This window comes from Hippichthys cyanospilos, chromosome 5, assembly GCF_059441005.1.
Source record: "Hippichthys cyanospilos isolate Australia breed blue-spotted pipefish chromosome 5, RoL_Hcya_1.0, whole genome shotgun sequence".
NCBI lineage: Eukaryota > Metazoa > Chordata > Actinopteri > Syngnathiformes > Syngnathidae > Hippichthys > Hippichthys cyanospilos.
In genome coordinates, this window is record NC_142373.1 from 8,185,318 (window position 1) to 8,201,288 (window position 15,971).

A 15,971-nucleotide genomic window follows, 5' to 3' on the forward strand; every position below is an offset into this window, starting at 1 on the left:
CGACACTGACAAAAGGCGCACGGCAGATTGACCAAAAGGAAGGAAGGAAGGCAAAGTCTTCATTCCTACCGAAAAACTTGTTTTTTTGGGCCATATTTACACTGTACAATTTCAACAATGGAACATATTCCTCAGCATGCCCGCACACAGCAAATCAAAGGGCGAAACAGACATGCAAAAAGACAAAACCAAAGCTCCGGGAGCGAGGCAAAAGACTCGGCGAGTCCCCCGAATGGAATAGGGGCTAAAAGTCGGCGAAAGCGGAAACGGGAGAAGGCCGGCAAATGGTCAGCGGAGGCTTCATAGGTTGGTCTCGTCCCACGCGGGGTCGTTCACGCTCTTCAACAGCCTCCGCACGGCTTTCTCCAGATCTCTGCGGGCCCTCTGCTCCTCCTCCAGCGACCTTTTCATCTTCTTGTTGTCCTACCGAAGGAGAGCACTTCAAAGGAGGCGTGCGCCCCGTACCGAGGGGAAGACTCCCCTCAGCTTTTCTAACGCGTGTGCCCGCGTCGGCGGAAGGTCAAAGGTCAGCCCATTTCCATCCACGCCCCCCCCCCAAAAGCCTTTTCCCATTCATCCCCGGCTCGAAATATAATCGCGAGGTGAATTTGTCGTCGGCGAGCGGCCCCGAATTAGAAAAACGGCCAAACGGACGAGCGTCCCGGAATGGGCCCCCGAATGGGAACGCGCAAGAGCCGTTTTTTTTAAGCTTAAACCGACGGGGGAGGCCACGCCATCTTATGGTCGAGCTCGGCCAAAAGTAATTCCGAATCGGCACAAGATCCGAAAGGCGGAGCCTTGCACCAAGACCCCGCCCTTACGCGGGCTTGAATGGAGGCTTTGATGACTCCTTACCTGTTTTAGCTCTCGCACCTCATCCCTCAGGGCGTACACCACGTCCACGAGGCTCCTCAAAGACAAAAGAAACAAAATGCATTCTCATCACAACGGGGACTCCCCTCGGCTCCCGTTTGACGGCGAACAACGTGTCCCCGGAGGGATTCGATATTAGGAACGGCGCGCTCCCCGCGGGCCGGGCCGGGCCGGGCCGGGCCGGGCCGCCACGTGGCTATTTTGCTTTGGGCGCGCCGCCGGCGCGATACGAAGCCGTGGATATTTCTGCCGCTTGACAAAGATTAAGTGCACTAACCGAGAAGTAGTAGTTCGCCGGAATAGACGGCGAACGATCCGCGAAACTTCAGCGCGGAGACGAAATCAAACCATGTATGCAAACCGCAAAGGAATACACAAACGCAGATCTTTCACACAGGTGGAAATGAATGAAAAGAACGCGGGAGCGGTAATGCGCCCGATACGCTGACGGCGGCTCAGGTTTCCCCGTTTGGAGGCGCTCGTCGCATGTCCTCGCGCCGGAAAACGGCATCCGACCTTCATGAACCTCAAAGCGAATGTTTCCCTCCGCCTTCGCGGCGCGACGCAGAAATGGTTTCGGCCGACCGTTCCCGACCCCGTGTCGGGGTCTCCGACGGCGTCCCGCAAAGAAAAGGGGGAGAAAATACTTGTCTTCCAGTGCACTTTGTCCGTTGCGAGCGCAGCGGTCCGGTAGGACGTTCTCCCGGCCGGGAATGACGACCGGCGGCCCCGTTTCTCTCCGCGGCCCTGTTTCGACACAGACACAAGTCACGGGTCCGAGAGAGTTCAAATTTGGTTTGTCTGGGGCAAATCGCTCTCATTCAATCGCGTCCTCGGCGAAGGCAAGGTGGCGAGCGGGTGCGCTGGTCTTGCTAAGGAATGCGTGTGCGCGAGACAACGGAGAAGCGGCGCTCCTTCCAAAACACGGGAGAGGACAAAAAGCACCAGGAAGCGCGTCTACCAAAAGACAGATTTATTCCAAACTCTTGACACGACGGGAAGAAGGGTCAAGGAGCGGCCCGAGGCGCGCTTAGCGAGGACGGCGGCGGTTCCGGGCACGCTTGTCCCAAATGTTGACTCTGCCAAGTATAGCGCCACACAGGACGGCGTTATTCCTACGGCTCGCTAAAGGTACTCTCCCGGACCGAGGCATTTCCCCGCTATTATTTACAGAGGAGGGAGCAGGCGCTCTCGGCGCTTCGAAGGCCGCTCGTCTTCTTAGCTTTGGCGCGCGCGGACCATACTCTGACATTACTGGGAGACAACGCTGAAGGAAAGAGCATTTACACCACATGACTTTACAGGAACACGCAATATTTACTAAGTCTCCCTTTAAGATCTTGATCACGCGCACTCTAGGTAGACGACAAAAAATAAGTATAGAATTTGACACATTCTGGCTCATCGCTGTCCCGTTACATGATTGTGCAAAAATAATTTCAAACACTTCACGGTTTGTACAATAATAAAAAAAAAAAAGAGCATCATTCTTCCATGCTTGTTTTTGTAAACTCGGACATATACGGGTTCAAATAAATAAAAGGTCGGATTACAAAATAGACACAACAAAAATAGAGCAGGAGACGGAGCATTCCGGCCGGGCCTTACGGCGCCCTCGCCGGAAAAATACTTCTTCGTGAAAATGGGGACTAGTCAGGCCAGCGCGAGGAGGCGCGTTCCCGCTTTCTCTCTCCAACGCGCCCGATTCGTTTGAATGGTCGTTTGGGTGCGGGGGAGAGAGGCTTCCAAAACGCGGATAGCGGCACTACAGGACTGGGCTTGGACACCTGCGTTCTAAGGCATAGGTGTCTAGGTGCCGGCTTCTAGTCCGGGCCCAGCCGGTGTCCAGGTGCCGGCTTCTAGTCCGGGCCCAGCCGGTGTCCGCGTCCAGTCCCGGATGGCCGCTTGAAAATCATTGCCATCGGGTGCGTCGGAGAGAGGAGGCTGGCGGCCCTCCGGGACTGGACGCGGACACCGGCTGGGCCCGGACTAGAAGCCGGCCTCCGCGGCCTCCGCGGCCTCCGCGGCCTCCGCGGCCTCCGCGGCCTCCGCGGCCTCGCGCTTCAACTGCTACTGTTTGGACACTGGCAAGTGCGCATACTTTTCCGCCTACTTTCTTAAGCCCAGCCAGACCACGAAAGAGAGGAAAGTTCATCTCGTTGTTCGTTTCACTAACTTTTTCTTACGTTTAAACCCATGGCGTCGCATTCGTGTTTTGGAAGCGTTAGCTTTGGCGGAGTCATTAATATTCATGTTACATGCACCTTTATTTCACGAGTGAAACTTTGCGTTTTTTGTTTTTTTTTTAATCCGCTGCGGCACAGATCATTCTTGATCACCTCGGTCGTGACCCCGGCAACTGTCGGCGGGGATACGGTTGCGTGCGCTCCTTTAAACATCGGGCCTTTTCCAAATCTCCAAAGCGGCCGGCTTCACTTTGATGTCAACAGGTGAGTGAAGAGGGGCGCCGAACTACATCTGAAATGGGAGGATTCTCCGGTGACCCATTCGGTTTTCCAAACGCGAGCGCCGCGTGCGCTCAGCGTCCCGGAGCGACGGGACTGCACGCCGCGCGCCGGCAGATACAGCCCTTCCTCCGCCACGTCTGAATATCAGACAGGAAAAGCCGAGTCGCCGCCTCTCAACCGCCCCCGGGTTTTTTTTCTTCAAGCCGCTCACGCGCAAACCGCGTGCAAAAAAAGGGTCGTCGGCGTTTGCGCTCGAAGGAGGGCGTCGCGTTGAAGAAAAATGAAAAGGAATGACGGCGACAGAACGAGAAGAGGCACGTAGAAAGGGAAAGCGGCGAGGGCAACGGGGAGTTGCGTCAAAGCGTCCTCAAAGCGTCCCGAAAGAAACGACGCAAAAGCCAGGGAGTAAATCGAATTCCAAGAAATGACCACGGGAGAGGATAAAAGAGGTAAGCGCGCCGGGCCGCTTCAAGAGAGCTTCAGTTCTGGTGCGAGATGCAGCTCTTGCGCGGCACCGAGCCCATTCGGTAGGAGTGGCTGGTCCAAACCGAGTCGTAGTCCGAGTCCTCCGAAAGGTCCGAGCTCAACTCCGGCCGCGACACGCTGCCGCGCCGGCCCGGCGGGTCCGCGGGGGGCCGCTCCGCGTCGGCCAACACGTGGTTGTGCATCAAGTCGGTGCCCTGCCAAGCTGGGGGGTGGGGGGTGGAGGGGGGGGGTGAGGGGCGCGCGGGGTTTCGTGCGCAACAAATGGCAAAATGGCGGGGGGGCGTTGACAATGGGGCCGATGCAAACAAAGAGAATGGTGAGAATGGAAAAAAAGGTCAACCGGAGCAATGAGGAGAGGAGGGAGACAGGAAGAAGAAGGAAAAAGATACTGTTAGAAGGCGCGGCCGAGGACATCGGTGTTAATGAGGTCAACGAGACGACAACGAACGGGAAAGAAAAAAAAGGCCTTTTTCTCCGGGTTCCTCCCACATTCCGAAAAACCACGCAGGAGAGGTTATTTGAGGACTCGCAGCATAAGGCGGGTGTGAACATGAGCGCGATTGCTTGTTGCTTGTTCTACATATGCGGCCTGGGATTGGCCGCCAGCTATTCCAGCACGTATTCAGCTCACAACGAGCCTTGAAGACCATTGCGGCATTTGGCTTTTTCTTCACGCGAACCGTTATCGTTTTGTCCGCTTTCTTTTATTTCTTTTCTTCTTCTTCAAATATGACCTGCTCTATAGCCCTTACTGCTTTGAATACGTCAATCGAATGAGACAATAACAAAGAAGGGCATAAGGCATTTGAAGCGTGACATTGGCGCCACCTGGTGGGATCACCCCAAACCGTTTCAGATGTCCGGCGTTGGAGTTGGGGCCCTCACGCGGGTTCACGACTAGCGCGACGTCGGTACTTTTTCACGGCCCTCTCTGATTTGCGGCGACTATGTGGAGGAAGGACGACTTGGACCCTATTCCACGTGTCAAAGGAAAAGAAAATCAATGTATTTTTTTCTTACTGGAGTTGAGTGTCTGTCTGGTCTTGGCACTGGTGCAGTAGGCCTCAATGACTTTTAGGATCTGGGCATCTTCTTCCAGAGCAGCAGTGCCTAAAGGCGATAATAGGTTATTGCCTGCCTGTCAAATCTAGAATCTAATAATGCTGCTTTGACACCGCAAGATGAGTATTCAATGAACAAAAAGCTCTTTATTAATAGAGATTGCGGAGCGCATCTTACAGAGAGATATTAGCCCCTTTGAGACCGCAAGAAGCAAATCAGGAACTTCCAGACGTAGCCTGGTAGTGAAGACCCCTTCCCACCTTTGGCACGCAAAAACGTTGTGGGAAGTCTTCCACTAGGGTCTACCTGAGTACCTACTCCCCAACTAGGGTTTTCATCTTGCCTACCCGGGACCATGGTTGGAGTCCCTTTCACGCAAAAAAAAAAGTCCAGGAACTCTGAGTTCTTGGTCCCAGGGGTAGCACGAAAGAAGCTGCCACGCACTGCGCCAGAATGGAGCCTAGTTAGCTCTTCTATATTGCAGCTCTGCTAGCTGGCATCTGCGCCCGCAACAAGCGGCCGGTTGCGCGCGATGCTCGGCGTGTGTTCTTTTCGGGGGTTTGCACCGCGGAGAGCTTGCCGGAGGGAACGGAAGCGCTCGCGTGCCCCGGCAAGCGCTTTGAGATGCGGAGCTTTTAGGGGCGCGCGCGCTACGGACCGGGCGCCAGCTGTGGCGGGTTTCTGATCCTGATCCACGAGACGTAACTCCGCTTCAGTCAGACCTGGGCCGGCCGCCCGCCCGCCCGCCCGCGTTCTTAGAATCAAGCTAACAGAGCTGTACATAAAAGAAGAAAAAGGGCTCCCTTCCGGCACAGTGCGTGGCGGCGAACGACCACGCTTCATCATCCTGCTTATTCGTCATTCGGTTTTTTTAGCCGGCGCCGCTTGTTGGACAGGAGGGGCGGTGCGCTTTTCTTTCCCTCTGCTTCGCGTCACCAATCCGTTTGGAAGAACTCGCGGGCCGCTCTCAAGGAAGCCCCGCTACCAGGAATTCAGACCTCCCGGGCTCCTCGGTCTGAAAGGGGCTATCTCGGTTACAGTACTGGAGGGAGGCCCCTCATTTGCGGGTACGAAGAGAGGAGAAAAGAAAACCTACTCTTCCTCAAGGCAAACTCCTCCTCAGACTGTTTCCTCTCCGGCTTGCGCTTCGGAAGAAGTTTCTTGACACTCTTGGGGCTTTTGCTTAGATCCTGCACGCAGAGAGAAGACAAGGGGTGCGCTGACTGGACGAGGAAAAAAAAAAAAAAAGACAGTCATAAACGTCTCGCGCCACCTGACAAATGAGATCGAGTTTGCATGTGGGGATTCGCTAGCAGTGCCAGTCACATAGCCGTCATTTTGAGCCTAAGGATGAAGGGATATTGTTTTTTTTCTCAGCCTCTACCGGAAACGTAGACAAAAGATCTCGTCGCAGAAAAAGCCAGCTTCTTGGCCGCAATCCACGCCTCACCTCTTTGTAGCAGAGGGCTGCGGAGGGCCGCAGTGGGGGCGCGGGCCGCAGGCAGCTTAGGCTCCAGGGTTTGGGGGTGTTGGGAGGTTCCAGGGGGCCCCACATCATGGTGCCGTGAGACGTCCCGTGGGAGGAAGGGTGAGGCAGGGTGTGGTAGGTGGGCGCCACAGTCATGGCCCTCCCCTCCGCGTGCCGGGACGGCGTGACGGGATGGGACGGAAGCTACGGACGGCAAAGGCGTTTCAGGCGGGCCGCCGTCGGGCCGGCGGTGACCGTACGACGACGGCCGCCCGTCCTGACCGTGTGGCAGGGAACCGCCAGAGGCTTGTGGCTCGGGGCTGTCGCCGCAGTGTGTTTGATCTGCCGCGTCAGATGCTCCAGCCAGTCCTGTAGATCCCGCTGGTTGGCGCACGACACCTGAAGACGCTCAAACGCGGGGCCTGCCGGGAAACAAGCCGTTCAAGGTCCTATGACGACGACCCGACAAAGCGCGCGGTAGGGCACGGCGCGCGGAGGCGGTTTACCGCTGAGCTCAAAGGCGTTTTTGTGGGCTTGGCAGTCTTCGAGCTTGCAGACCGCCATGCTGGCCAGAGGCAGTTTTCCCTGCGCGTAGCGACAAGCGGGATCAAAACAAATAGGAGGATCACGGGAGCGCGTTCGTCAGCGCTAACCTGGAATATGAAGCCGCTCATCCGGGGGCTGGCCGACAACATGAGGAGGACGTGGGGGAAAAGCATGAGGTAACGCTCGCTCTTTTCCTGAGGGATGAAAGGGCGCTTGCCGAATGTAGACCGAGAAGCGCATTGGGAGTTCATTTCCCAGAGTTTACAGTCACGTACGGTGGAAGGTGTGGAAGCGCCAAACTCAATAGCATAAACCCAAAAGGGAAGAGCGCTGGAGCGGACGGACTTCCGCGCCTGACTCGCTGGCTAAAAAGCGGGGCGCCCGCCAGTTGCGCGGAGAGCGGCTTTGCTCCGACGTTTACCGAGGGCGAGATGGAAAGAGGGGCGCTTTTACCTCCGCCCCAGGCGCGTGCACCAGCACCTGGCTCATGTACAGCACGGAGCCCAGGGTTTTGATGTCGTCGCCCTCCCAAAGCCGGATGGATTCGGTCAGGATCTGCAGCTCCAGCTCCTTGCGCTTGCGCACCTCCTGGCACTGCGCCTGACGCCGCCCAAACAGAATTGAAATCCTCCCGCCAGAACGCCGAGCTAGCGGCGAGGCGGCTTGCGCTTACAGACAGGCTTTTGAAAGTGGCCATGCACTTCTGGATGTCACTTCTGTCAGGGTGACTCTCCTGGAAGACATCAAAGGTGTTGCGACGGGGCGCGGGATCCACCCTTTTTGCACACCTACCTCCATGTGGCGCTCCAGCTCTTTGAGCAGCGTGGGGTATTTGTCCAGCCTCATGAAAGGTTTGCTGAGGCCCGTGGTCAGGGTGAGGACGCCGGGGCTGACGGCGCCTCGGCCCTCCATGAACTCCCCCAGCGCCTCGCTGCGAGGGGAAAAACAAATCCTTTTTAAAAAAAAGTCCGTTCCCCGCCCGCATCGCTTTCAAAGATGCACCTGTGTTGCGTGAGCACGTTAACCGCGCAGGGGTGGTTGGAGCAGTAGCCCACGTAAAGAGCCTTCATTTGGCCCATGAGGTTGAGGAAGAAGCCGCCCACCCGTTGCTGACTCTCCGGAAGCCTTGGGGAAATAACGAGAAACATGAGGTCCGAGCGCACCGGTTAAGAGCACAAGGGAAGGTATTCCATTTGACTGGTGGTCTTTTGGCATATAAACACAATCATAAACTTGGTGTCATGGAATCATTGGATGACCACTAGAAGGAGAAAAAAAAAGGGAAAGAAAAGAAGAAAAGGACAAAAACTTTTGTGTCGTCTTTCATTTGAAAATGATTTTTTTTTTCATTCAAATTTTGGATTTCAAACTTAGGGTAGATTTTAGTATTGACGTGCGTATTCACATGCACGACCAGGCATTTTTTCCACCCCAAAATGGAGAATTCTTGCAAAATCAAAGAAAAATCGACCCGTGCGATTCTTTCTCGTCTAAAAGGCCAAGACTAGAGGGCTCAAGATTTTTGTCATAAAGCGGGCTGGTGGCTGCGGTGGGCGGGAGAAGGGGATTTACTTGGTGCATTCCTCCAGTGACTGGACAAGCATCTGTTGGAAGGTGCTGATCTCCTCCAGGTTTCCCAGGATCAGAGCTACATCGGAGCCACTCAGCCTGGAGGCGGAGACGGTTTGCGAGGGCTTAGCGCTACGCCTTTCATACCCGTGCTCTGACTGAGTGACGCGCGCGTACTTTTCAAAGCTCTGAAGGGGGCGGAGGGAATTTGTGAGGAGGACCTGGAGGTCCTTGGAATATTCCGTCTCCGTTTCCAAAATGTTCTGCAACACCTATAATACAAGTCGGCAAACTGAGGAAAAACACGTACGATGTCAAAGCGTGCAGCACCGTTTGTGCTTACCAAGTTATAGTACGTCTTGCTGATGGCAGATGTGTCAAAGCCCTTGGGCGGACTTTTAAGCGTACCGGATTTGGGGGACACTTGCTTGTCTGTGGGAAGATAAACACGTGAGTGGAACGGCGGTTCCGCGCGAGCGGTTCCGCGCGAGCGGTTCCGCGCGAGCGGTTCCGCGCTCGACGCAAGCCTCCAGACGGAACACATCTCAACGGCTGTTAAAAAAAAAAAACGCGAAAGCACCCACCGGAGCCTTTGACTTCACGGACGTAGTTGCTAGGAAACCATCCCGTCTTGCCATTGAGGGTGCCCTCCCACCAGCCTCCGTCCTCCTGGCGAGTCACGCCGATGATATCGCCCTTGTTGAAGGTGAGCTCGTCCTCGTTGGTTTGCAGGAAGTTGAAACGCGCCTTGACCAGCAGCTGCTGCCCGCTGTTCTCGGACATGTCCTGAAAAACGATGAACGAGTGGGACGGCGTCCGCAAGTGAGCCACGGGAACACCTTGAGCCAAGGTTAGCGTTCGCGTGTCAATTTGAGCCCGGTTACAGAAACGCTTTCATTTGCGGGTGTCGGGCCGAATCCTCGCAAGCTACATTTTGGCTGAGTTTGTTATTGTTTTCAAAACTCTATACGCTATTGTGGAGGTTAGTATGATGTCCTTTTTTTTTCACAAACTCGTCAGTTTTGGGGAACGAAAAGGGGCCATTTTTGGAGCTAGGGGGATTCCGCCCGACGCCACCAGAACGGTGAGTTGCTCAGTGAGTCCCGCCCCGGCTACATACGGCAGCCATTTTCTCAATGAACTTGGAGCGTTGCACTTGCCAGACTGCGAAACTGATTCTGCAGCAGCTTGGAAGATCGACCCGGCGGAGCCTGGGAGGCCAGAGACTCGAAGGACTTGATGCGGTGGGCGGAAGAGTGTCGGGCGCACACCGAATCGCTGCCCACGCCGATATCTGCGGAGGAAAAAAAGAGCCGAGACGCGGGAGCGCACGCTCATCGACTGCTCCGCAGGGTTCCGCCCGCCCGCCCACTCCGTCAAAAGCCGCACGAGCGGTCGGACTAACCTGCCGTCGCTTTGTTCAGAGCCACCAGGCTGCTCAGCACCTTTGAGAAGTTCACCCCGAGCAGCAGGTCACCGGCTTCAAACGGCTGCGGGCGATAGAGAGAAAAAAGCTGGAGGTTCACAAACCTTCAGAAGGTGATCCGGAACACTTCTGCTTGTCATCTCGTCATCAGAAGCGCACACGGCGGACTTGAGCATTTGCCTCAGCCGGCGAGCCCGCCCTCATTACATGCGGCAATTGTGCGCTGAGCGCAGAAGGCTAGCGCTGCCGCCAAAAGGCTGTGCGTCTCCTATTTGGTTTGTGTGGACAAAAGTCACCATCGACAATTAGGGAATATGTCAAATGCCGCAAAAACAAGCCCCGCGCGTCTAACAATGTGTTCTGGCTTAGTCGATCGCTCGAAACAACTATGTACTTGAATAATTGCGCTCTGACATTTTCATTACCGCCGACCGGTCAACGCTTGAAACTTTTATTGTGGAGGGGGCACTACCACAGCGGCTGCGCCGTCCTTCCTCGCTACAAAACGGAGTATCGACAGCGGCCGGAGGCGGTGGCAGAAAGCTGAGATCGAGCAACAAGGATCGGCGGCGTTTACTGTCCCCCCCGAATTATTGCGCGTTATTTAAGCGTCATTGGTAAAAGCATAAACGGCAGCAGCATGAGCCGCAGCCTTTGTTTGCGAGGCAGCATTGAGAACGATCCGGACTCGTCGTGGAATCCGCTGTCGCAAAACGAAGTCGTTCCTATCAGCGTGAGCCGCGGCGGGTATGAATGGCAGCGATCGTATCGCCCATGATTCGGCGCGGCTTCCTGGGGAACGCTGCTTACCAAAGATTTCAATCTTTAGTCCTCTTCCGCTCTGATTGCTGATACGCCTGCAGGTACCGCGTGGATATTTGACTTTCTCACCGGCCTGACATGAGGAGCATACCGGACCGGGAGGAAATTCCCCTGCGTTCCAGCATGCGTCCTTTTAAAAGGTTCGCCCGAGGAAAGCCGAGAGAGACGCACGATGGGAAAACAACACGATGCTTCTCTGACTCGGCGTACGGCGAAGGTCGCGGCGCACTACGACTGAAGAAACTAAATGCAGGCAAAACACTCTCGATGATATAGCGCTGTCCGACGTTGTTTTCCATTTTCCTTCCGGGTTTTCTAGATAATCCGCTGGCTCCAATCTCTGCCACTGCTCCCATCAAATGATGGCGTCTCCATCTTTATGTATGGTATGCACAGAATGAAAATAAATGCAAAGTCAGTGGAAAAGACTACCTTCAAATATACGTAAAAGGGGCCACCATTTCTGGAAGCTCTTTGCGTCACATCTTAACATGACCTGCATGCTTTGCAGCGACATTGGAAACATATTTGCAAACTTCCGGATAGCCGTGTGTTTTTCATTTGGATCTGAAATATTCAAGTCAAATTTTCTGTCTGATATCGGGATACCAAAAAGAATAACTACAGCCCTAGATTGCACTAGGGCAACCGCTGCTTCAGCAATGGAATAGTGAAAAAAAGCGGACCGCAGAGATACATATGACGGAAACAGAATACCTGTGCGACAGTACAGCGGCTGGCCAAATGAAATACATATGACGGAAACAGAATACCTGTGCGACAGTACAGCGGCCGGCCAAATGAGATACACATGACGGAAACAGGATACCTGCGCTACAGTACAGCGGCCGGCCAAATGTGCCCCGTCGAGCTCTAGCGAGTGAGCCTACGCAAACGACTTCCTTCTCTGCTTCGGCACAATCAGCGAGCACGCTTCGTCTCAGACATTTCGGCAGGACGGAGAAGCTGAAGGGCCCGTTTCATTGGCCGGATTTTTCCGGCCCCGACGCTCGGGACACTGACTGGCATTGTCAGGGGGGAGCGTGCTTCAATGACCCAGTGTGTAGGGTCCTATGGGAGTTTGGGCCGCCTTACACGCCACACTGCTCTCCGTTGACTTTGGCCTATTCGCGCATTCTCATCGGCCCAAACTCACACAGCAACGTGAAATCGAAGTCATAAACGCGTCTAAGAAACCGCAAGCTTGCTGAAGGACTCGCTCACTCGGGCAAAAAATACCAAACATCATCGATTCGAGGCCAGAATGCCGGCTAATACATCAAATTCATCTCGATTCCTGGATATGGTACGAACGTGTCCTCTCTTGGCTAGCAGAATCATCGCAACTGATTTATATCGACGTGAGCTTTTTAGCAGATATTGGAACACCTGAAATGCAGGGCACACAAAATTATCGCCCCCTCTTTCTCTCTCAGTGCAGCCAAGTGACTGCAAAGGTCCCCTTGATTTCTGATTGATCCAAAATCAACCTACATTTTTTGATGATGATAAAGAGTTTCATCTAGTCTGTCAAAATAAAAGCACCTGCCCTGCAATGGTCTGATAAAAACCCTTTTTGAGGCCCAAACTGCGTAATAAAGACAAGGGAACACAGCAAGATGGTATGGGATAAGGTCGTGGAACACCTTAATGTAGGATTAGGGTTTTAAACGTTTTGTGGCGCACCATCTCATCCGTCATATTGAAACGGAGAGTATCAGAGGCTCACCGGTGCCTATCTTGGCGCAGTAGGCGGGGGACACCCTCAACTGGTTGCCAACCAATTGCAGAGACGTTCACGCAGCCAATCACACCTAAGGACAATTTGGTATGTCCAATGCACCTGCCGTGCATGTTTTTGCTGTGAAGCCACGCGGGCCCGGGGAGAACACGCAAACCACATAGGAATAGCTGAATTTGAACTGGGGTCCCTGAACTGTGAGGCGGACGTGCTAACCGCTGCGAGCCTCCGCATCATGGACATTTGATAAATGATAAATGGACAACGACTTCCAACCCCACTTTGATTAGCTGTTTTAAGCGCGATGATTTTCTAGCGAGGCCATGCGACTTTGTTGCTTTGGAATGGAATAGGGCTGCGAAAAGAAGCAATATTGTTATTTTTAGTGGCGACTGAATGCAAAGAGCAATCGAACGGGAAAGGACAGAAGTTCAAGTTGCGACAACAAAGGCACGCAAGAGCACAGCTATGCATTCTTTAGAAGAGCTTTGAGCGTCCGGAGATGCAAGTTGGAATTTGAGGCGTGAAAAGGGTGACTATTCCAACTTGGTCTACTCAAATGTTACCGAGCGTTCGCAGCCCGAGCCCGAGCCCGAGCCCGGCGATGGGCGCCCGCTCCCCGCTCCTCCCCCGTTAAGCTTTGTTCCCCATCTCCATCGATCTCGGCATCGAAGGCGAAGCTCGCTCAAGATGACGGAGGCCGGACTCTTACCTCGACGCGGAAAGATGCGCAGCCTTTGACAAACTCCTTGATGTTGCTCAGACACTCGCCGTCGTTCTTGGGCTCCTGGTAGATCTGGTAGAAAAAGGACGGCGAGAGCCCGCGTCAGCGGCACGCCGACACTTGTCAGGCCCGGCCCGGGACCGAGTCTCTTTCGCGTTCCGATGAAATGGAACACTCGGGAACAGGCTGCGTGCGACAGAGGCGGCTCAACGCGGCGCAGCGAGCTGCGGCCGCCGAAGACACCCCGGAAGGCTAAGGCTAGGGCTAAAGCTAAGGCTAAGGCTAAGGCTAAGGCTAAGGCTAAGGCTAGGGCTAAAGCTAGGGCTAAAGCTAGGGCTAAAGCTAGGGCTAAAGCTAAGGCTAAAGCTAAGGCTCCGAGCTCCCGTGAACAACCCAAGACGTTCCGATTTATCATCGGAAGTGACGTCGTCAACACGGCTTCCCCTCACAAAAGCGAGGCTCGCTATTGGCACGTCGGAGACGGACGGAAAATAAGCCAATTGGACACATTTTCTAGGCGAAGACTAAATGAAAATGGACTCGGGCTAACTGAAGCGCCGCTATGGCGCCGGAGACACGGGGCTCGTTTTTGGGAAGGATCGGTGTCTGGTCTTTATAATGGACCCTTTCCCGAATGGGCTTGGCGTTGTATCCGCGTAATTACTGTTAGCCCTCGGCATCCGTTGCAGCCTGTCGAGCCTGGAAGGGGGTCTCTTCCCAACAGTGGCCTTCTGTCAAGGCTTCTCATTTTTCCTCAGATGTTGTTGTTGTTGTTGTTTTTTTTTTAAGTTTAGTTGTCCTGGGAGTTGACTTCAGGGGATGTCTGAATGCCTTCGAAGCACTATTGTGATTAAGGTTGATATAAATAAGGTTTACTTGAGCTTCTGCGACTTTTCGACCTGCTGAGTGGCGTGGGCATGGCGCCAGCGTAGGGCGGGCGAGCTCTTAACGGGCCGGGGTCCAAATGCGCGTGTTGAGTGACTCGGCATAAGTTGTGGACATTCACAGTTTGTGTACGAATACGTGTTTTTATAATAAAGCAAGTGAAAGTGCACCTGTGCCTGAGCGGGACAACCTCTGCCACCAATACAGTACGATCAATGAGGTCTATTGAAAGTACTGTAGGTCATGTTATGAAATGATACCGATATTGGACATTGACTATCTTTCATCAACTCCTTAGTGGAAAATTGAGCCCTTTCTTTCTTGTAATCAGTGATAATTGTGCGAGTACTTGATTAGGGTCTGCTCACAAGCAGTAGCAATGCATTACAAAAGTCACATACAGTAATGACTGCAACGCATGGCTTTTTGCCGTAACGCGCGAGTGCCAGGCATTACACACAAAAAACTAGCCATGTCTTCCTCGGAACAAATGACCGCAACCCAAGTTACAACGCCTTATAATATGTAGCCCAAAAAACGCCCCCAAACCCTGTATAATATTTTAATGCACTTTTTAAGCGGTGCATTTGGTTGCCTGGTGATGGCGCTGGTGTATTGCTGCTATGCAGCAGACTTTGTTTAGGTCGTTTCGTGTGTATGTTTTTATTTGACATTTCCAGCGAGCTAGGCGTCATTTACAAGTCTTGGGGAGCAATAATATTGAATTTGAGCATGTAATACGGTAATATTATGATGTAACTCTTTGGAATACCAGTCATAAATCATGAATAATGCATTAGAGTATGGAAGTAGAAGTCAGTGAACTGGGGTTCCACTACGCGTCATTGGCAGGTCTACACGTTCTCACATTTCTCTGCTATCAGATTATTTTCATACATATAAATCATGTCAAATACAGTATGTGCCTTGGCTCAATAAAGAAATAGACCAAAAAAATAGCGGAACGGGCTCGGGCAGTTTGCTGACGGATACAAACACCACGCTGACTGTGTTTAAAAAAAAAAAAAAAGAGAGCGAGAGAAATGGGGTGGGGGGGTCCATCTGCGTTTGCCTTGGCAAGTCGATGGCGGCTTCTAGCTACATCAGCACGTCAGAATGGCATTTTCAACGCTGTTTTCGGCGAAATAAAAAGAAAAGGCATGGCGCAGTAACGTCTTTTGATCGCCATTGGGCGGAGGCAGGCGCTCGGCCGCTGTTTGGTTTCCACGCGCAACAATAACAGATAGCGTCGTGACCTACTAACGAAATGCGGTCGCGGGGCGGCGGGGAGGGGAGCCAGTCCAGGCCAGGCCAGTCCAGTCCTGGCGGGCCGGGCCGGGCCGGGCCGGGCCAGACGCGCTCCGGCGGAGCGCGATCGCCTCACCTTGTCCGTGGATCCGGGGCTGAGGCGCTCCAGCAGCCTGCAAAGCACCACGCCATCCTTGAGGGAGCCGTGCAGGAAAGCCTCCGGGTCCGCGATGCTCTTCTTGGGAGACTCGAGCACGCCGAGCGTAATGAGCCATGTCACCGTTTGCTCCGCCGAATTCATGTCCGCGTCCGACTGGATGCAGGGAGAAAGAGGGGGCGCGGGCTGTACCTCGACGGCTCCTGGCCCCTCTTCACGCTGTCATCCCGGAGCATCCGCAGGAACGAGGATGATGAGGATGATGATGCGCGCGGGGGGAGAATGGCGGATGGGGAGGGGAGGGGAGGGGAGGGGAGGGGAGGGGGCGCGCCGCTTTCTTCCCTTCCTCCGCGGCGTGTTTCCCCTCCCTCAGTCTGTCAGAGCGACTCTCCGTTGCCGATGCCGCTCGATGACGTCACGCGCGCGCGGCAGGCCACGGAACGCGCTTCCAGCCTGCGGAACCAAACTTGGAAAGCGCTGCCGGACCGCATCCCAC

At 54.2% G+C, this 15,971-nt stretch overlaps 1 protein-coding gene across 9 annotated transcripts; it reads right to left on the reverse strand.

Moving 5' to 3' along the window:
* Positions 1-58: 58 nt before the first annotated feature.
* arhgef7a (Rho guanine nucleotide exchange factor 7a) lies at positions 59-15,761 on the reverse strand. Of its 9 annotated transcripts, XM_088414317.1 has the most exons (22): positions 15,455-15,760; positions 13,174-13,257; positions 9,878-9,962; positions 9,633-9,766; positions 9,057-9,258; positions 8,816-8,904; positions 8,650-8,744; positions 8,476-8,571; positions 7,906-8,028; positions 7,696-7,834; positions 7,577-7,636; positions 7,357-7,503; positions 7,011-7,097; positions 6,864-6,942; positions 6,640-6,779; positions 6,340-6,561; positions 5,986-6,079; positions 4,848-4,937; positions 3,850-4,029; positions 1,521-1,620; positions 856-910; positions 59-423 (listed from the first exon to the last, which is right to left on the reverse strand). In XM_088414317.1, the coding sequence occupies exons 1-22, from the start codon at positions 15,617-15,619 to the stop codon at positions 301-303; spliced, it is 2,589 nt and encodes an 862-aa protein (XP_088270443.1). In that variant the 5' UTR covers positions 15,620-15,760; the 3' UTR covers positions 59-300. The 9 variants fall into 9 exon arrangements, 6 of the variants coding, with proteins under 6 accessions (XP_088270443.1, XP_088270437.1, XP_088270438.1 ...); XM_088414311.1 differs by lacking the exon at positions 3,850-4,029 and having other exon boundaries at positions 5,986-6,112; positions 15,455-15,761; XM_088414312.1 differs by lacking the exon at positions 3,850-4,029 and having other exon boundaries at positions 15,455-15,759.
* Between the last annotated feature and the right edge of the window lie 210 nt (positions 15,762-15,971).